The sequence below is a fragment of the Rhinatrema bivittatum genome, chromosome 1 (genome assembly GCF_901001135.1).
Source record: "Rhinatrema bivittatum chromosome 1, aRhiBiv1.1, whole genome shotgun sequence".
NCBI classification, from domain to species: Eukaryota; Metazoa; Chordata; class Amphibia; order Gymnophiona; family Rhinatrematidae; genus Rhinatrema; species Rhinatrema bivittatum.
The window spans coordinates 356,949,945-356,971,037 of NC_042615.1; the positions used below are offsets into that span (position 1 = coordinate 356,949,945).

The window sequence follows — 21,093 nt, forward strand, 5'->3', positions numbered from 1 at the left end:
GCCGACGGCCCGAGAGCGGGAGATCGCTCCCGGGACTCCCACTGGACCACCAGGGACTTTCGGCAAGTTTTGGGGGGTTGTAATTAATTAGATTTGAAGGGCTGGCGCGGGTTTTGGTTCGGGGCAGCCGAAATAAAATCGGTCCTAACTGCGGGAAAACAAAATTTCCCGCGGCGGGCCGATAACAAAGGCCGAACCACATCTCTAATTTATAATCATTTTGTCCTTTTTTATTTCTTAGATCATTTTTTATACAATTTAAAATCTTTCATGAGAGAACATATCCTCCATCACTCTCGTCTTTATTCCTTCACATGTCGATTAACACAGAGCTCGAACAATTATGCCTTCACTTCTAAGTCACCACAATGTACTGGCATTTCTAGTTTAATAAATTATATGTAAGGGAAAACTGAGTACCGAGGGGGTGAATTTTTAAAGATTTTCACACATAAAAATTAGCATATATGCACTTAAATAGCATCTACTCGTAGACATGCAATTTTATAAACCTCTAACATATGCACATATTTTTTCTTCACGTGCACATATGTGCACGCAAAAAAGAGGTGTTCTAAGAGTGTTCTGTGGCAGGGCCAACATTTACACATGGAAGTTGCTATTGTAAGAGACACTTGCGTAATATTGCGCATGCTAATTATCTGGTATAAGTGATATTAAACATGTTTATTGTGCACTATAGGCCAGGAGAGAGGTCTGGATGAACTGGTAGGAGTTCAGGCTAATTAACTAGGTGGGTCTTGATGAACTGGAGAAGGACTGAAGGAACTGGTGGAGTAATTGGTAAAACTGATAATTTCACTTATGTGCCTATGTTGTAAAATATACCGACTTATGCATGTAAGTGCTTCTCTATTTTTATGTGTAAAATAACTGCACACGGTCATATGTGTCATATTTGCTGCCGCACGCAATTGTTTGAAAGTTAACCTTTATGTTTTTGTATGAACATCCCTTAATCCTGTTTAAATTGTTTTGTCATCTATACTGAGATTTAGTGATTACTGGGATTTAACTGCTACACCAGATTTGGGCACATTTCCTGATTATTTGTATAGTGTCTCTTCCCATACATTATGCAGTGACTGAGACTGCAGAGCCCAACCATCGTAAAATGACTTTGCAAGTTAAAGAAATACATAGGATTCCTAAAGCGATTTATATCTCCAAGTACGATAGGTTTCACAGGATGCTCGTTGACACTGGTTTCATGAGCAGGATTGGAGTTTCTTTTTCTGTGAGTTTCCTAGTTTAAGTAGGGGCCAGACCCCTGAGAGATGGCCTGCGTTAATCTCTTACCTTGGAGAAGCCAAATCATTTAAAGACTTAACACAAAACATTGTTTACAGTCATGTTGCATATGGGAGACACTTAAGTAGTCTCTTTCCAAAGTAAATATATAAATCAACTATCAGTATTTATTTAAAAACGAAAATGCCAAACTGCAGTTGCACGCTTCAGCTTGTCAACGGATATTTATGAGGCGAGTGTAATATTATAGCGGTTACATCAGTGAAATACATCCTGTGCAGGGAGTGGTTAAAGAAGCCTGGGAATGTTAATGCCGGTTGAATTTTAATGCCCCCTAAGCCCAGGGAACCTGACACTTGCTCTGCGTAATGTTGTTTTTGCTGGCTGCAGTGAAGGAGGATCGATGATGCCAGTTTCCAAATACTGTAACACGGCTGGAGCTTGACCCCGAAGCAGATCTATTTCAGCTGCACACCCCGACGACCGGCTGTCATCTTTTCACATAGCCTGTCGCAGTGACAGTGGAAATGAGGAAACCAGGTGTCATTCCCACCCTCCAGCCTTCCCATCAGGAAATTCTTGCTTTCATTCTGCATTTACGTAGGCATTAGAGTACGTGCTGGGTTGTGTGCAATTGACAAGAAACCCAAACAGAAGAAAAGAAAATCCGAGGGCCTGATTCACTCAAGGGCTTTTCCCCCGTTCTACCGTGTAAGTCGGATTTTTAAAGAGTTGCACACCCACGCCGTTCCCAGTTTACCAGTTCGTCCACCGGTTCATCCAGTTAACATCTAGGTCCTCCAACCCCCACCCTCTGGTTTGGTAGCCTACCCTCCCCCAGTTACCCCAGATCCTTTAAACCCCTCAAAAATGGTTTGATCCTTTTATTTTATGACTAACACATCATCCATAGTGTGACAGATGGTGGGTGTATGAGCCCCTTAGTAATGCATCATAGTTGATGCAGCCTTGAGGGTGAACCCCCGAGGCCTGTGCTGGCAGCTGGCAAATGTGCTTTGTAGCGGGGCAGTCTGGAGCTTCATCCTTACCAGCTGCCTCCCCCACAGGTTGAGCCCTTGAGTTCTGGCAGTCGGCAGAACCTAGACAGGTCCCTAGGGAGCTGGTAAGAACTGGAATCCAGAAAACACACCAGGGACAGGGCAAGCAGTGGGCTAACAGAGTCAGATACAGGCCAAAGTCGCAGCAGGCAGTTAGGAAGAATAGTCGGGTCCTGGCAAGGGGTCAGATCCAGGAGGCAGGCAAGCATGGTCAGGTCCAAGTAAGGGGTCAAGCCAAGGGTAGATGACGAGACCCTGAAGACACTGGATTAGACAAGGCAAGGCTGGAAGACAGGGCTGGAAGCAGGAATCAGGAATGCTGGCAACACACAAGGGCAGGAGACCCATTGCTCAGGTGTCTGTTGTTCCTCGGAAGACTCCTTATATACAGAGTACCCTGTGCCATCATCAGAGGGCACTGCAAGGACTTTCCTGCTATGGGCCCTTGGAAGCTGGCACGCGCCTAAGAAAACATTAGCTCATGGTGGCTGAGGAAGCTGGAGCTGGCGGCGTTCCCACCATTCTAAGGCCAGAAGTAGGGGCTGCAGGGAAGAGCAAGATGATGTGGAAGATAGACTGCAGCGGCATTTCTGCCGCATCAAGGCTGAGCTGCGTCGGGAGTGAGTGCCACAGCTCGCGGAGGCTACCCGGGGGCCACAGATCCTAACACATAGCAGAAGTAGTAGCAGGGGACCTCGGTGCACACCAGGATGCGTATTCATGCACACATCTCTTGGCCAAGATCCAAAACACCCATGCCCAGACCATGCCCACGCCCCACCGCTTTTTGGGAATTTTGGAGATGTGCGCCACAGCATTTATGCGCGGATCTGGGTGCCTTTTAAAATACGGTTGGCAGGCGCAAGCCTGACTTATTCGCGCAACCCCCTATTGATGCGTGCATCAGGCTTTTGAAATTCATCTTTAAGTACCTTTTTCATTGCATGCTATGTAATAAGGCCTTAATAGTGAATTTTCAAAGGAGTTATGTATGCAAAAGCAACATATATCGTAGCAATTTTCAGAAATGCATTTAGGCACGTAAAGTCCATTAATGCACATAACTCCTTGTGAACATTCAGCCCCATGCAGTGCATTTTCAAAGGAGATAACGTGCGAGAAAGTAGCAATTTTCATAAGCACATTTACACATATAAAAGTTTTTTGAAAATTACCTTCATAATGTGCACGTTAAGACAGTCCCCCCATCACATTAAGATAAAAAACGCTAAAATTACTGTTTTTACCCATATGTAAATGAGGGAGCATAATAAGCAAGGAACGCTTCAGTGCACCCGTGGGAAGTGGTGCACCATGCCCTGCATACCTGCTATTTTCCAGGGATTCAGGAAAGCCCAAACAATTAACAGCCTCGGGTCCAGATTTTAAATGTTTAACATGCATGGTAGGATCTAAAATATCCAAAGTCCATGTAGGAATCCCCCTTGCTAATTGGCCCAAAGTGAAAAACTGTGGGGAGCTCAAGGATTTCTTCTTTCCCTGAACTCTTCATTACAGAAGTACTTATCCTGCCCTCACCCTACCAATCCCAAAACACCCCAAGCTCTCATCTATGCTTGCCACTCCTAGTCAAAAGCTTGATCCCCCCCAAAGTCAATGAAAGAAGCCCGCTGCGGGTCATCCCGCTCCCACCCTCTAATGCCTCCCTCTCTGCAGGGAGCCAAGGCCCCACCCATCTGTAATGAACGCCCACCTTTCCAGGGGCCCTAGCATCTTTGAATAGCGAGCGGGATGGCAGAGCCCCTCTGCCACCTCCGCTGGCAAACTACAAATGACCCCGCCTAGTGATGTGTCACTGCCTGACCAGCTGATGTGCTGCTAGATGATGCCATTGGGAATTTGGTGGCTTGGATGGCAGGAAGGCTCTGCAGACTGTCCTGCCACACCAATGTGGGAAAAATTTAACTTGCACCTGCTAAAACTGATTGCATGCCATGTTAAGTATTGCACCATGCATGTTAAAGTTTTATAGAGTCGCACGGCAAATGCTTTTGCCACAAGTTTTTTTTTTTTTGCATAAGCCTCATGGAACTTTGTACAAATCTCAGTATATTGTCACATATTCTGTAGTCACCAGGATCTGTCTACGTTCTCCACATAGGTTCTGCTATTTGTCTGAAAGGTAAAATGTAGCAGTGAGGTCAATATTCAGCACCATTTGTCCGGACAAACGGCAGGATTTGAAAATCCTGCTGGATTTACGAGCTCTGAGTTAACCGGCTAACTTGGGGACAGGGTGGTGGGGGTGTTCTGGGGTGGAGCTAGCTTTCTAGCTAAGTTCGCTGATTTTCAGCATTTATCTGGCTAACATAGCTGAATAACTTTAAGCCTGCCAAGGAGTTGCCCTAAATTTAGCCAGATAAACGTATCCGGCAATCTTAAAGATAGCTGGGGATATTCCAGCTGCATGCTCACATCACTGATTATTCCTGCACAGTTAGCCAGATTGACTTCGCTAGCCAATGGACCCCAATATAACTTTCTCTGTTTTGTTAAATGTATGTGATAGTATTTATTATTCCTTCTCTGTAATGCTCTTTTCCTTGGTTTTTTTTTTTCTATCTGTAGTTCTCAAAATACAAATAAGCAGTTATTAAAAGAACTTACATTAAAAAATATGTATTTTCAGATCACTTTTAAAGGGGTAGGTTGCAGTGTGCAAGGAAGTACATTTTTTCCTGTTGGGTATAACTGTGATATATGCCATAATGTTATAGGGTGTTATTGGTGAGATAAGGACCCAGTAGGGTCTAGGTTTTATCTCGCCAATAACAGCCCTGCTACATTAGGATTTATTGCTATTATTAACCTACCAGCAATGTTTTGTTTTGTCTTGTTTTTTTTAATAATGGTAAGAAAGCTTTATTTTAACCATTTCCTGAACAACAGCTAGGCATGTCATTAGTAAATAAGGATTTGAAAGGGTTACTTAAAAAGCTGCTTTGCTGGACTTTCATAACAAGAAGCATAATAGCTTAGCATTGACAAAGAAAAATAACAATAATGCAGAGGGTCTGCCTTCTTTATATTGGTCTGATTTCCTTGAATTTGCTGGTATTTATTTGTATCTATATATGGTGGATAAGAAATATTTTAAACTAAATACTGTAAATAAAGTCTTAGAGTAACATCCAATGGTTATCTAATGATGCATCAAATCCCTTATCTAATTAATTAAAATAAGTTATGACGAGTATGAGATTTTCAACTGCTATGGAAGAATTTTTGTTTCACTATTATCTTTATAGTACTGAGAAGACCAAAATTGTACATCACATTCCAACTGCGGTCTTCCCGTTAAGAGTGTTAAAATCATCCTTCCTTCTTGGTACAGCTTGTCCTGTTCGTACAATGCATGCCAGCACTCTGATACTTCACCTCCTGTCAATGGATCACTTTTAATTTGTTGTCCATTTCAATCCCTAGATCCTGCTCCATGTCATTTATTTTCATATTGCTTCCCTTCTGCATGACAATCTATGCCACTTACAGGCTCTCCTAGTAAAACACATTTGTCTAGCTAAGTCTTTCTGGAATTTTTAAAGCTTATTTTCTATTTCTGTAGCACCAAATTTAACACAAACAAATGTGGTTTGTTATAGGTTTTTGTTTTTTTTTCCACAAGTCACTTTTTAACTTGGGACAAAGTAGCAGTCCCTATAGCAGACCTTGAAACTGATGCACTAAACTGTGTTAAATTGCACAAAAGCCACGTTGCAACCTAAGGCCTGGATTCTCTAATACCGCCGGGCTCTTTGAATCGCGCAGTACAGGGGGGCAGGGGGGCGAAGCAGGGGGTGGGCCTGCGAAAGCCGGCAGTAAAAGCTGGCGCTATTGGGCGCGAAATTGGCAGCGAAAAGGGTTCTTACCTTTTCGCTGTCCGCAATGTCTTCGCGGCGTCCGCCCCGGTGCCGCCACGACTCCTCCTGTTCCGGTCTTGACGCCGCCCCCATTTAGTGATCGCGTGCGATCGCTTAGGAAAATGACCCCCTAAAATGGCTAATCATGCTTGTTATTTTGGATACTGCACACCGTTTCCTCTTTTGGTATGCAGTTTTATGCCTGTGAAATTTTATTTAAATGAATTTTTAACAAGTCACATCAATGCAAAATTATGCAAAGCAGTACTTTAACAGTGAGCGCTTAGTAAAATATACGTGACATCAGCCTCGCAAACATGATGTCAGAACTTTAGCTACCCCTCGGTGTGGTATAGTTAAGGAATTTTTCAAAAATGTTTTGCAGCTACACTTTGAAAGCTGTTTTTCTACCCAGATCGTTTGCATGGAAGCCCCAGTACATAAATAACACAAACCATTTACTAAAGTGCATGTGGCGTTGGCCTCCATGTATTAACTCAGCGTTTTGCACCATGCATCAGACTTTGCGCCACTCATAACCAGAGCAAATGCTTTTTATACCTGAATTCTTACTAGTAAAAGGAAAATCTGATAAAATCAAGTACACAGTTTACTCCGAAAATGTTTGTGGCTTGAACTCAACTGAGCGCACTTTTTAACTCGATTTGGACATGAGTTTTCGATGTGCGTCCACAACCTCTTCTACAGTAAGGGGTTTAGCGTGTCCACAACGCGTGTCCAAACCCCCCTCCCCCGCCGGAAATTAATAGCGCTCCTCACATGCAAATGCATGTTGATGAGGCTATTAGTCATTCATCCAGGATACAGAAAAAAAAAATGTGCGGCCTATCCACAAATTTTACGCTCAGAAATTAGCGCCTGCCCTTTTCTGAGCATCCCGAAAAAGTGTACAGAAAAGCAGAAAATACTGCTTTTCTGTACATCCTCTGACTTAAAAAAGATTTTTAAAAAATGTGCCGTCAGGTTAGGTGAATGGATGCTCCTGAAATTGAGCGTCCGTTTTCCAAACCTGCTGACAGCCACCTCTCCTGAGCTAAGGAGGCGCATGGGGTACACGATTGTCCCTAACACCTCCTTTTAGTGCAACCTCTCATTTGTATTCAGTATCGCGCGCCCAGGAAAGGGGGCTTTGCGGGGGGCACTGAAAACGGCCGGTATGTGAGCAATTCTTCTGAGAGCATGGGGGAGGGGGAGGGGCTTTTGCCCTAAAAGACTCGCCTTGAACAATAAGTTGGGCAGAATTTCCCACAGCTTATTTTGCACGAGTCTTTGTTCGCACAGTTTCGTCTGTGAAATGTTTGTGCTCCCAAAAGTTGTGGCACATGAAATCCCGGATAGCAGATGTGCTGTTTCCCAATTGTGCAAACCAGTGACCTGACTGGGCAGGAGGGAGCAGGTTTCCAGGATCTTTTTTTTTTTTTGGCTGAAAAAACTTGGGCTCCTCACACTTGTCACCGAGGTGGCGTGGTCACAACAAAAATATTCAGGTGTAACTCGAGATAGTGAAGGAAAATCATTCTAAAGGAAAGACTTGGGAATATGCTGTCTCTTCTGATGTTACTGAGCCTGAAGACTGTGCATATTTGTGTTTAAATGATTTATTAAGCATTTTTTGAAAATATAACCAATAAAGTACATAAATAAAGAAAGAAAAATAGACATATCATTGGAAGTGGCTAAGATACATGTCTTGATAAAGTAACAACAAGGTAAAAAGCAATCAGCCCTTAGGTCTGAAATTATACATAAACAATAAACAAGAACAATAAGCCATCTCTTCCATGCAATAGAATGAATAATGCTACAAAACAAATAGTACTAATACATCTTCCACAAATGAACTATTGGAGAAGAAACCGATGCATATAGAAAGAAAAGAAGAAAGAGAAGTATAGAAAAAGAAAAAGAGGGAAGAGAGAGAGGAGAGGAAAGTATACAGAAGAGTAACTGCGGAGAACACGGAATAGGTTGATTAAGAAAGGATCCAATCATATCATGATATCAAGAAAGAGAGGTGACATAATCCTCAAGCAGTTTCCAAACTTGTGCCCAGGAGGTCAGACGATTACACTTAATTGCCATAGCCTTTTCATATTTGTAATACATGCAGACCGAATTCCACCACCAAGCTTGTGAAAGCAAATCACTACGCTTCCAGTTGGACAGAATCGTATGAATAGCAATAATAAACAGGAAATCCAATAGTTTCCTATGGGGAGGGGATAATGAAAAAGAGGGGTTAGAGCCCCTAAAAAAAAATACAGCATATGTAAATGTATGTGAGAATGAGAGAATGGAAGTAATCGTATCCCAAACTTGAGTCCAAAAATTACGTACATAAGGGCATAGAAAAAACATATGTTCGAAGGTCGCTTTGGGTGCTGAGCAGGACCAGCATTGATGCGAAACGAGTAGACCAGCTCTATGAAAGTGCCAAGGTGTCCAAAGAGCTCTATGAAGGAGGAAAAAAGAGGATTGCGTCAAACTGGAGGATAATGAAATGCGGGTAGAGATGGACCAAAGATACTTCCAGGCCGCTGCACTAATTGTAGTATCTATCTCCCTGGCCCAAGTGGGATAGAGCCCATTTCCTAAAGCATTAGGCGCAGCAGAAACCAAAATTTTATATATTTTAGAAGCTAAGTGACCCTGTAGCCCATATTCCTGAAAAACCTGTAGGAGAAATGGAGATGTATTAAGTGAAGCAGAGGAGTATGGGGAGGCAGAGATAGCATTGCGGAGTTGAAGCCATGCAAAAAATTGAGAAGATGGTAACCCATATTGCGCTTGTAATTGAGCAAACGTGGATATCGTAGCATCTTCCAAAATGGAAGCCAGAAACCAAATGCCTTTTGTTTGCCACAGCGGCCAATTAAGAGGATGATTATCAATGGTCAATTTAGAATTCCGCCAAATTGGAGCCATATTAGAGGAGTTCCAAGAGCATATGTGTGTAGGGCGGATAGAATCAAAAAGGAAGTATGCCTTATGTAGTGAGCGCAATATTGAATTAGACATCAGCTGTTTAGGTAATTGCATCCCGGGAAGATAAGTAAGCGGGAAAGGGGATAAGAAAAAGCTTTCTAAATCTAGCCATCTGGGTTTGTCATTAGGAGTGGTAGAATGAGTAAAATGATGGTAAGCTTGTTGAAGTATGAATGCTTGGTGATATGCATAGAAATTAGGAAAATTCACACCTCCTTCCGTCTTAATGAGCTTGAGTTTAGACATAGCAATACGTGGAGTCTTGTTTTTCCATAAAAAAGATGATAAAATCCTATCAAGTTGTTTGTAAAAAGTACAGGGAAAAAAAAATAGGAATCATCGATAACACATAAGTAATTTTAGGGGCAACCATCATTTTTATAGTGTCTAATCTGCCCCACCATGTGAGGTGTAGAGGTGACCATTGAATGGTAAGGTCTTTAACCATTTGAGTGATACGAGCTGCAGCGTTAGAAACTGTGAGCTGGGGATCGGGAGAAAAATGGATTCCCAGATATTTGATACTATCGGGGACTTTTTGTATTACTGAATTAGTGAGGTCAACCAAAGATCCTAAAGCATTAAGAGGGAGGAGTTCAGTCTTGTGCCAGTTAATCTTATAACCGGAGAGAGCTGAGTAGATAGCTATTTGCTGGAGTAGAGCTGGAAGAGAAGAATCAGGATGAGAAAGAAATAATAACACATCATCTGCATAAGCCGATAACTTATATTCTTCTGAACCAAGTTGCACTCCTGTAATTAGTGGGTTCTGTCGAATAGCAAGGAGAAGGGGTTCCAAAGCCAGGTTAAAAAGCAAAGGAGAGATAGGGCAACCTTGACGAGTTCCTCTATGCAGAGGAAAGATTGGGGACCGGCGATTATTAAGATACAAAAAAGCAGTGGGAGAATTGTATAAAAGTTTGATCCATGAAATAAAATTGGGGCCAAATCCAAATTTATGTAAAGTAGTAAAAAGAAAAGACCACTCCACACGGTCAAAAGCTTTTTCCGCATCCAGAGAAACAGCAATGACCGGGGAGGAGGCAGAAAAAACAGCTTCATGAATATGGAAAAATAATCTAGTGTTGTTTGCTATGAGTCTATTTTTAATAAAACCAGATTGATCTGGATGAATGAGGCTGGGCATAATACGGGATAATCGAGTGGCCAATATTTTAGTAAAGATTTTATAATCTGTATTCAAGAGAGATATGGGCCGATAGTTGCCTACTTCCGTTGCATCTCTGCCTGGCTTCGGAAGAACCACAATACATGCTGTAGAGAAAGAAGAAAAGAGACATGGTTGAGCTGGAGCTAATGAGTAATACTGCTGTAAATATGGTATAAGATCTTTACTGAAAGTCCTGTAAAAGTCTGTAGTAAAGCCATCTGGACCAGGGGCTTTTCCAGCGGGGAGAGCTTGAATTGCAAGTTCAATTTCCTGTGGCGTGATTGGAGATTCAAGGTCCTGGAACTGTTGTGGTGACAAGGAAGGATAAGAAAGCGTAGAAAAAAAGGAATGTAGATCTTCTTCCGAAGCTTGAACTTCCGTCTGGTATAAGTTTTCATAGAAATCTTTAAAAGTATGAAGAATATCTGCATCCTGCGTAAGAACCTGACTTGAGGCAGATATAATTTTAGTAATGCACTTTTTCTCCGCCCTCTTCTTTAAGTAAGATGCCAGAAGATGGCCACATTTATTATTTTCTGCATAATATGTAGCATTAGTATGGAAAGTGGAGAGATGAACTGAGGCACTAAGAAGCTGATTATACTGTAGCTTTGCTTTTAGTACAGCCGCTAAGGAGGCCTTGGTCGGACAACGCACATGTTCAGACTCCAATGAGGCAACAGAACATTGAAGACGGGTTAGTTCAGCTTGATTAGTTTTCCGCTGATAAGCAGAGTAACTGATGATAACGCCCCTAATAGTAGCCTTATAGGCTTCCCATAAGGTGGACAGTGAAACATCAGGGGTAGCGTTAGAAGAAAAGTAATCCTTGGTGTGAGTACGGATGTGGTCTATAAAATCCGAGTCCGCCAATAATGAAGAGTTGAATCTCCACATTTTATCTGTAATGATGGGTGAGTGCAAATTACACTGAAGAATGATTGCTGCATGATCGGAGACCAAGATAGGAGCAATGTCTGCAGATAGCATCCGTGAAATTAAGCTATGAGATGTTAGAAAAAAGTCAATACGAGAATAAGAAGAATGTGGAGCAGAGAAGAAGGTATATTCCTTGTCACCAGGATGGAGAAGACGCCATGGATCTGACAGTCCCAAGGACGACATAAGATGCTTGAGAGCTTTGCTTGATCTGGAAATAGATAGGCGTGCCGATGACTTCCGATCCATAAAGGGATCCAGGGTCTGATTGAAGTCTCCACCAATGATAGTCGGGGTAGAGTCATTGGCAAGAAGATGTGAGAACAAATGATGAAAAAATGAAGGATCATCTTGATTCGGAGCATATAAGTTCAGAATAGTGTATAGATCCTCATGAATGGAGACTTGAATGATATTCCATCGTCCATCAAGATCCGCAGATTGCTGTGTAACCGTTGCATCTAGCCTCTTGTTAATTAGGATAGCTGTGCCTCGTTTTTTATGAACTGCAGGACTGAAAAAAACTTGTCCCACCCATTGTCGCTTCAGCTTAAGAGATTCTGATGGTGTCAGACGGGTTTCTTGCAGGAGGGCAATGTCCGCATGCAAGGAGTTTAAGTAGGTGAGGATTTTTTTCCGTTTGATGGGATGTGAGAAACCTTGGACGTTCAGGGAGACCACAGTAAATGAAGTTTTGGTAGTAGTCATGAGAAAATGGAAGCAGAGGAATCCAAGAAATTATCCTTATGGGGTCCGCAGTATATCAAAAAATAGGGAAACTAAAAAAATGAAAAATTCGCAGAAGAAAAAGAATAAGAAAAAGAAAAAGAAAGTAGTATAAAAATCAGAACAAGTGAGAAGAGAGAGTGAGAGAATAAAGAGATAGATAGAAAAAGAGAAAGGAAGAGAAGGAAGAAATAAAAGAAAGAAAGAGAGAAAAAGAAATAGAAGAAGGATAAATTAGAAGGAATTCAAATATTCCTAGCACTAACCGTGCTGTGAAGGAAGGTCCCCTCGGGGACTAGTGATGGGTGTCTAGGCGGATCACTGACCATTCCAAGCGATCAGTTCCGCTCCGCTGGAGAAGATAAAGTGTCCAATCAATGGAGAAAAGAAAAAAAAAAATATTGGAATATCGAAACCAGCAGAAGACAAAATCGTCAACTTTCATTTAAGCAAGTCGTGAAACAAAATTATCACCTTACTGAGATAAGCCTCAGTATCATTATTTCAAGTGATCATTTCTTGTCCATTACCAACAGATTGAATGAAGGCCTCCAAATCCTGAGGCTGATGATAGATTTTCGTGAGGGTGAGATGAGTCACCCGCATTTGCGCTGGGTAGAGAAGGCCATACTTTGCTCCTATGCGCTGAAGCTGTGGTCGCAGAGCCAAAAAGGCCTTACGTCTCGCGGCAGTTTCCTTAGCCAAGTCAGGAACAAAAAGCACGTTATGGCCTTTGTATTGGACCGGCGCTTGAGACCTGGCAGCCGCCAGAATTTGAAGAACCTGTGGATGAAGCAGCAATTTAAAAATTATGGGCCGCGGATACTTTGAGTTGTGAAGAGGCCTAGCGGGCACTCTGTGAGCCCTTTCGATTTCTAAAGGGTACAGGAACTCAAGATGGAGGCTAGAGGTAAGCAGCTTAGTAATGAAGCTGCTGAGGTCATTACCTTCCTCTCCTTCCGCCACACCGAGAATTCGTACATTGTTGCGGCGATTCCGGTTGGATAGGTCTTCCAGAGAGATTTGCAAGTTTTCTGCAATCTTTGTTAATTGAGGAACAGAGGTAGCAGTCAGTAATAAGGAGGAAACTTGAGTTTCCACGTCATCCAAACGAGATCGATACGAGTCAAGTTGGTTAGAAACCGCTTGCAATTCTCCCTGAATCGCGTTTGTGGCGTCTATATTTATATTAATCAAATCCTTGAGTTGCCGCAGTTCGGTTAAAACTGCATCAGCAGACGCCATGACTTTCGCTGGCGGGGCCTTGCCCGGCGACAGGGGGTCGGCCTTCGACCTTTTCGTGCCTGCCGCTGCCGCAAAAGCTGCTTCAATTTTTCCGGGTTTGCTCGCTGCCATCGATCACAATGCCGTTTAGAGAGCTGTAGAATCCAAAATTAGCTTCTGAAAAAGAAGTTAAAATGAGTTTTTCCCTCTTTATTGGATAGGCTGGAGCGGAGATATTCGCTTAGGTGGCCATTTTGATCTCAGCGCTAGAGCGCCCCCGACTGTGCATATTTGAACGCTGCTAAAATACTACTCACTGCACCGCACGCGCTTCACATCCGTGATTCTTTTAAAAAGGAGGAAACTTCTGACCACTTTTGATCTTTTTGTTTTCTGGGAAACCTGTGCCTTATGTGTGTTAGGGAAAAAAAAAACATTTAAATGTCCAGCAACCAATATTGATTTACCTAATGCACTGTTGACTTCTTTGTTTCTGCAACATTGTCAGTGCAGTTCAAAAGTGGGAATGACATTGATACTTTCATTTTAGGCAGGTATCACAAGATCCACAGTGTATCAGTGGAGTCCCTAAGGTGCTCAGTCTTAAAATCTTGTTTTTAGTTATTTATTTTATTTAAAGCTTTTATAGACCTATATTTGTGGGGACATCATGTCGGTTTACATGGAACTTGAACAGTAGTACATGGAACAGGGTGCATTAAACTTGGAAGGGGGATCAACAGAGCTTGAAAGGAACATTGAACATATAACTTGATAATTACAGCAGAGGTAGTTAAAAAAAAATAGCGGAAATGCATGTAAGATTACACTAGGGGATGGTATAAGGTATACATAAGGGGAGTACATACAGTGCATTTTCCCAGATTATGTAGGCATGCGGTAAATGTGAGATCTCTCTGACTGCCCACACTTTATGGAGATAAACTTTGTTCTGTTTTCTCTAGCATGTAGCCTATTGCAGGTAGATTGACTGGAAGCTTTTTTGTTGGGTGTTTAAAAACTTGTATGACATTCTGGATAGCTTTTACCCATGCAGATTAGAAGCCAATGGTTACTAGGGAGGAATAGAGAGACTGCTAGATCACAAGCTTAAATATCAGTGTGTTTAAAAAATGGCAATTAGAAATGGTGCCATGGTCATTCGGTCTTTGATGGCAATGGCTTTTCTGTGAGTGGATCTTGAAATTGGTCTTTTTTTGTGCTGTGATATACACATCCTACCCCCATTCAATGACTGAGTTTTGAAATCATTTCAAATGTAATGCAACCTAGGATTTCTTTCTTTTTTAAACATTGTCATACTTAGAATATATAGTATTTGATCAGTACATTAGCAGAAGAAGTGTTGCTTCACATTGATCGATTCCAGATCTGAGCACTTTTAAATCATTATAGTTCCCCTTACCAGGAAAAAGAAAAGACAGAAAATACCAGCTCCACTCACACCCAAGAATGTCTCATTTTGGTGAAATCTTACCAAGTCCTCCATGATGAACACTATGGTCTATGTCTCAGAAGTAGGCAACTCCGTTCCTCTGGTACCACAACATATTTACACTGAATATTCATGATATATTTGTATGCACCACCTCCATTTCATATACCAGAGGTGGGCAAACTGGGGCCCACGGGCCACATCCGGCCTATCATCAGCTTTCTTCTGGCCTGCCGATCTATTTAAAATGTGTATTACGTGCAGCCTGCGCAGCGTAGAGCCTGGTTCCCAGCCCCACTAGCAGGAAGAGGACCCATCTGCCTTGCAGTGTATTGAATTATGTGCTGGCAGGGTTCTCACCCCTGCTGTAAGAAGAAGACCCATCCTGCATCAAGGTGCATTTTGGGAATCGCTAGTAGGGTTCCCACCCCCCACCAGCAAGAAGACTGATACCATCCGTGGCTCGCTAGTAAGATTCCCATCTCTCGCCAGCAAGAACAGGCCCCCACAGCACCATAGTGTGACGTGTTAGCAGGTTTCCCACTCCGTTAGCAAAAAGAGGCCCTGCAGCGTGATGGGCCCGAAGTTGACCTGGGTTGAAAGTCTTGCTGATTTTGTTAGAGGCTGGGATCCTTGTCAGAAGGCACTCCTAAGGTGCTAAAAATGATTGTGCGTAAGCCTGCTGAATACTGGAGTGCCTGCAGCAAGTGTTAGGGTTTTGGTTGTTTTGTGAAGGAGCTCCAAGAGGGGCCAGCCCAATCGGTTGATAACTTGTAATGTGATCCCAGCACACAAAAGTTTGCCCATCTCTGGCATATAACTGTAGATGCATCTCATGCATATTAGGTGTGGATATCCTGAAAACCTAACTGGCTTTCAGCACTTGAGAACCCGAGTTGCCTACCCCTGTTTTATCTTCTCCGTGCACATTTTCTCTACATTGTTAATACAAGAAATTACTTTCCTTCCTATGCATTTCACTAAACATTTACTCTGGAGAGCTGTAGCAGCAACAGATGTAGAATACAGCATGCTTTTCCATTTCTATGTGCGATATATAATCCTACTGCAGATGGTCTTAAAGTGACATTGGGAGATGGTATAATAACAAAGGGGTAGAAACAGCTCAACTGTGCCTTTATTTACAATCTTGTATTAAAAGTGTGTAGGGTTCTTCTCAATGCTCACCGATCTTGCTACCATCCATAAACACGGCAACAAACCACACCCTTATCTTTTTCTGTAAAATCCTTTTATTCACAGATACCAAGAAAATGAAAAACGTACAGTGTGTGTACATACTCTCTAAGTAATTTCTTAGTTTATGATTCATAGCTTATCCAGCAGTGGCATCTAGCACAGGCTGATGGCCATTTTAATAGCAGACTGTGATGAAGACAAAATGGCCGCTGACCTGTGTTGGGAAGCTTCTGTTGGTTAAGTCTTCTCTTATGAAATTGGAAACTGCTTGCAGTGTATGTGCTAATTTATTTAGGTTTAGCTCGTGCCTTATCATTGTTAGCTCAAGGAGAGTTACATTTCAGGTACAGTAGGTATTTTCCTGTTCCCGGAGGGTTTATAATCTAGGGGCTCTTTACTAAGCATTTTTCTCATAGATACAGAATGAGTGAAAACCTTTAGTAAACAGGCCCCTAAATTTGTACCTGTGGCAGCAGGAGAGTGAAGTGATTTGCTCAAAGTCACAAGGAGCATCAGCAAGATTTGCATCCTGGCTTCCTTGGTTCTCAGCTTGCTACTCTAACTACTCGGCCGCTCCCCCACTCTGAATCACATATGTGTAGGTATATATGTATGTGGTTCGTGATCAGGATGTTCTGAATAGAAAGACATTTGCAGAAAAATATAGGAAAGCTGTTCTACACCGTTTCAATCATTTATAAAGGCCCCAAAGAATGAAGTAATAGTGATTACCGTATCAATCCACTGAAATTTGTAGGAATAGGTCAGCAAACAAATTACAATTGATACCTTTTATTAGACCTTTTTCATATATTTGTGACTAGCTTTCAAGAGTTTTCTGAAGAGGGGGGCCCTCCTATATCGGCAATTCCTAAATCTGTGGGATGCCCAGCCACTCGGGTTTTCAGGATAACTGCAATTAATGTGATGAGATAAATTTGCATGCAGTGGAGGCAGAATATGGAAATCATTCTCATGCATCTAAAGGAGTGAATTTTCAAAAGAGTGACATGCATAAAAGTAGCAATTTCAAAAGCCCATGTAGGCATGTAAAAGCTGGTTTTATGCATGTAAATCCTTTTCAAAATTAGCTCCTTATTGCAGATATTCTGAAAATCTGTCTTTCAGAGAGAGAGGTCACTCAGGACAGGTTTGGGAACCATTGCCTAATACTCGCTACTGTTGGTTAGTCAATAAAAGATGTTATGGCTTTTAAAGTATCACATTTTTTCTGGAACCAATATGGCATGCTAATGCATTCTAATGCAGTAGGTCAATGCTTAATGAGTGGAAGGTTGTACTAATTTATTTTCTATTAATGAATATGTAAATTCACCTCTCCTATCTGTAGTTAGTATTACATATAGTCTAGTTTATAGTATTGATAGAATCCATCCTTTTTTTCTCCTATTTTCAAAAATGAGCAAACGAGAAGTTCTAACAATTGGCAGAGTTGTGTGTTTAGCCATTAGCTCATTTATTTTGTGAAAAATGTGCAGTTTTATTTAGCGTTTCTGTGAATATAAAATTTCACAATTATCATAAAATATAAGCACACAAAATGACCCAAGGGGATTTTTTTTTTTTTATCTTGGCCAAATCCTTGTGTTTATTTTATCCTCACTGCTAAAAATAGTCATTTATGTTTACCTGCTTGCTTGTAAGCGTTTATTGGATGCTTCACCAGAGTAATTTTAACAATTGTTTTCTCCATTCATTCCAGGGTCGGTGTATTAACTTCTCTCGAGTGCCATCTTCTCAGTAAAGAAGAACAGAATGCTAGAAAGCTTCCAAAGTCACCTGTTAACCAAAGAAAAGTCAAGGTGCCTTTTTGTGAATTTCACAGAAGACCATCTGCCTCTCGGCTCGGCTCAGACAGTCTTTCTTGATGGCTCTTCTGTTTTGATTCTACCAGTTGACCCTGCAACAGCAGCAGTCTCCCCTCAACACTCGTTCCATCCTTCTGCTTTTGAGTCTGTGAGAATTTGAGTTTTGATCCAGGGTTTACAACAGTAATAATGCGAGTTGTGTTCTTCATGGCGGCTTTCTAAACTACTGCACGTGTGCACGGAGGAAAGTCTTGCTACCTATTTCCCCGCAAGGTACACCACCCGGACCAGGTAAATGAGAAAGACTGGCAGATATTCTGGACACTGTGGTGCCATTTGGTGGAGATACTTCATTTCTCAGGTTTGAAGACAGGGGCTTGAGATCAAATTCGGGACTGCTGCAAGCGGTGACAAGCAGAGATCCCCCACCAGGCAAAGCAAGTGCCAGACATTTATTGCCTTTCAGTGATGCATATCCCCAAATCCTTCATGTCACCCCTGGTCGCATTGTGCCTTATCAGTCTAATGCTGAAAAGTGCACACGCATGGAAAAAATGTAGGCAGGGTGCCTCAAGGTACTGGTAGCAGCAGCAGCAGAACTTTATCCTTTAGTTTCTGAAGACATCTTTCTTTCATTATGCACCCGGGACAGTAAGAAAATTAATAGAGTGTCATTTAGCAGGGAGACAGCCTGTAACCAGAGATCTTCAGTAGACTTTCAGGGACTGATGCCTCAAGACCTTGAAGTCGTGGCCGATGGATTTTCCTCTTTTCTGCATGCGGAGTTCAGCAGTACGTAAAATGTTGCGCCCTGTAATCACGCCTAGCATACTGTAGGAGCCCAGGGTGGTGGTGGGTGGTGATGTTGTTTATATTTCCAAATAAATAAATAAATGAAAACTGTAGCCACAAAGCTTCAGTGTCTCAGAGAATTCCCCCCTCTCCCCCTTCCGACTCTCCAAGGGCTTTTTCAGCGTCACAAGCCAGCAACTCTCTTTGCATGAGAATTTCAAAGTTTAATTAATATAATTAAAGGCAACAGCAAGCAGCAGCCTGTGAAGATTTTGCTCATCTTTTTTTATGCCTTTTGACATTGAATGACCTATTACTGTATGCGCATTACTCGGATTTTGAGGGGCACTGTGCATTGCTTAGCATTGAAGAGCAGTGAAAAAAAGACGCCTTTCAGCAGTTTAGGCATTGCATTCGCAGAAGCGCTGGCCATCATAAAAAAAAAAAAATTGGCAGCACAGGCATTATTATTATTATCTTCAAGCACAAAATTACAAAAAAAAAATTACACCGTTTTGTCAGGTTGACAATCCCAAATTATGTTAGCGTGAGTTGAAACACTAAAGGGGGTGGGGGGTGGAGGAAGGAGGCAGCAGCTGAAGAAAAAGGCTCACATGATCTAGTCACTTTCGATACTGTACTTCAGATGCAAAATGGATATTCGAGTCGAAATCTGACAAAGCGCGCCTGCTTTGATGTGAACTGGTATAGACAATGACCAGTGGCTGGGTCAGTGGGATGTCTCTCTGCGAGCAGGGAGGCTCATCAAATGACACTAAAAATAAGTTCAACAACTATCACACTGAAGGGGGGAAAGGCGAGCATTTCACATTTTGGTGGGCAGCCATGTGCACAAAATGGAAAGAGCGATGCAAAGCATCCTGGTCTAATTATCCCTTTTTTTTTTTTTTATGCTCTCACGCCAAAACTTGCAAGGGACATAAACAATTCTCTTGGTCACTCTCCAATTCCGTGGCGCTGCCCAAAGAAACCTCCACTTGCTTGATCGTTGCGCTTGAGTTTATCTATGCCAACCGCATCCTCCAAAACCAATAAACGCACGTAGATTGAAAATAAAATACAATGATTCACGTTTTGCTGGTTACTTGGTTTTCTTACACCTTTATCACCGGCTAAAACAGCTTCGCTGAATTCACAGTCTCCTCCTTCATCTGCTTCAAAAGCAAAGCAGCCCACCCTATGGCATGACATGATTGCTGAGAAGGCGTATGATTAGCTAACTCAAGGGGCTTCTTCCATTCCACAGTTAAGGGTGTCAATTTCTATCTGTCACGGGGACAAGTAACTGTGGGGAAAAAAAATCAAAAGTAAAGACAAGCAGGGCTCTGGAAGAGGTGACATGACTTCACTGGTACTACTCTTAAGTGCAGTTTGTTTGGGGTTTGTTTTTTTTCTAGTGATTAAATTTGAACTACCCCTGTATTAGAGAGTTATGTGATATAAAGACCACATTCTGATTCTACTTTAATTGAAACCACTTAAAAAGGTCCTCGGTTTTCTTTTTCCTTTTATTTTCATGGTTTGCGTTTAAATTGAAAAGTGAATCACCCTAAGGTGACCTTGTTTTTCCATAACTTTGCTGAAGCAGAACAGCCATAACCCATTAAGTATGGTGCAATATGAAAATAAATGTTTTTGTACATAGGATGAAACCAAGTGTATTGCTTTTAAATGTGTAAAAACAACAACAAAAAAATGTAATAAAATGATCAGTTTTTCACTTTTAAACTGTCTCCTGTATCTGCCATCAAAGAAATCCATGGAAGAAGGCTTTGAAGTGTAAACTAACCCTGATTATCAAGGTGCATGATCATCGCAATCTTCAGTTTATAGTAACATAGTAAATGTCAGCAGATAAAGACCAAAATGGTCCATCCAGTTTGGCCAGCAAGGTGTTTAGGGCTGTAACTGCCACCAGTAGAAAGTGTGAATTCTAAATAGGCCCGGTTCAATCCTCTATGCATTTGTTTTAGAAAGGTGTCAGCTTTGCCTCCCCCCCCCCCCCCCCCCCAAATCACTTACTAGCTTTAAAAGGTCTAATTAAGATGCAAAACTAAAAGGAATAAGCCGTCATACAGTGATCCCTAATACGCGTGTTCGCTGTGCCCAGAAAGAAAGAGAGCGTTCTGGATGTATTTCTGCATGCCTTGGAAGTGCCCATTGTGAATGGAGGACGTCTATACCTGTATTAACAGCTTTTGCGCGATCACAAAAAAAAAAAAAACCCAAACATACACATGCGGAGAGCAATTTTCCAAGGGATTGAGTTGTCTAAGAAATTAGCTGGCTAGATCTGTCAAGCCAAAAACTGCCACACACAGACCAAGTAAATGTAGCCCACTTATTTTCTCTAGTTGGTAAATTCAGCCGCTCTTTAAGTAGTTGTTCCCAGGGAAGGGGGCTGAGGAGTGCTTGGATCAGTAGAGTAAACTACAGATGTATGGTTGAATTTTCAAATATACATGCCTAATTGCACCTGTGTAACTCCAGCTGCAGAAATAGCAGGTGCACAGCTACT

General features: G+C 41.9%; 1 protein-coding gene across 1 annotated transcript in view; it reads left to right on the forward strand.

Moving 5' to 3' along the window:
* The window catches only part of ANTXR2 (ANTXR cell adhesion molecule 2), a 374,917-nt gene extending 354,089 nt beyond the window's left edge, over positions 1-20,828 (forward strand). Inside the window, exon 17 of the mRNA XM_029600240.1 lies at positions 17,657-20,828. Within this exon, the coding sequence (XP_029456100.1) occupies positions 17,657-17,698 (42 nt within the window). The 3' untranslated portion in view covers positions 17,699-20,828. The remainder of the gene's footprint in view (positions 1-17,656) is intronic.
* The last annotated feature ends 265 nt before the right edge of the window (positions 20,829-21,093 follow it).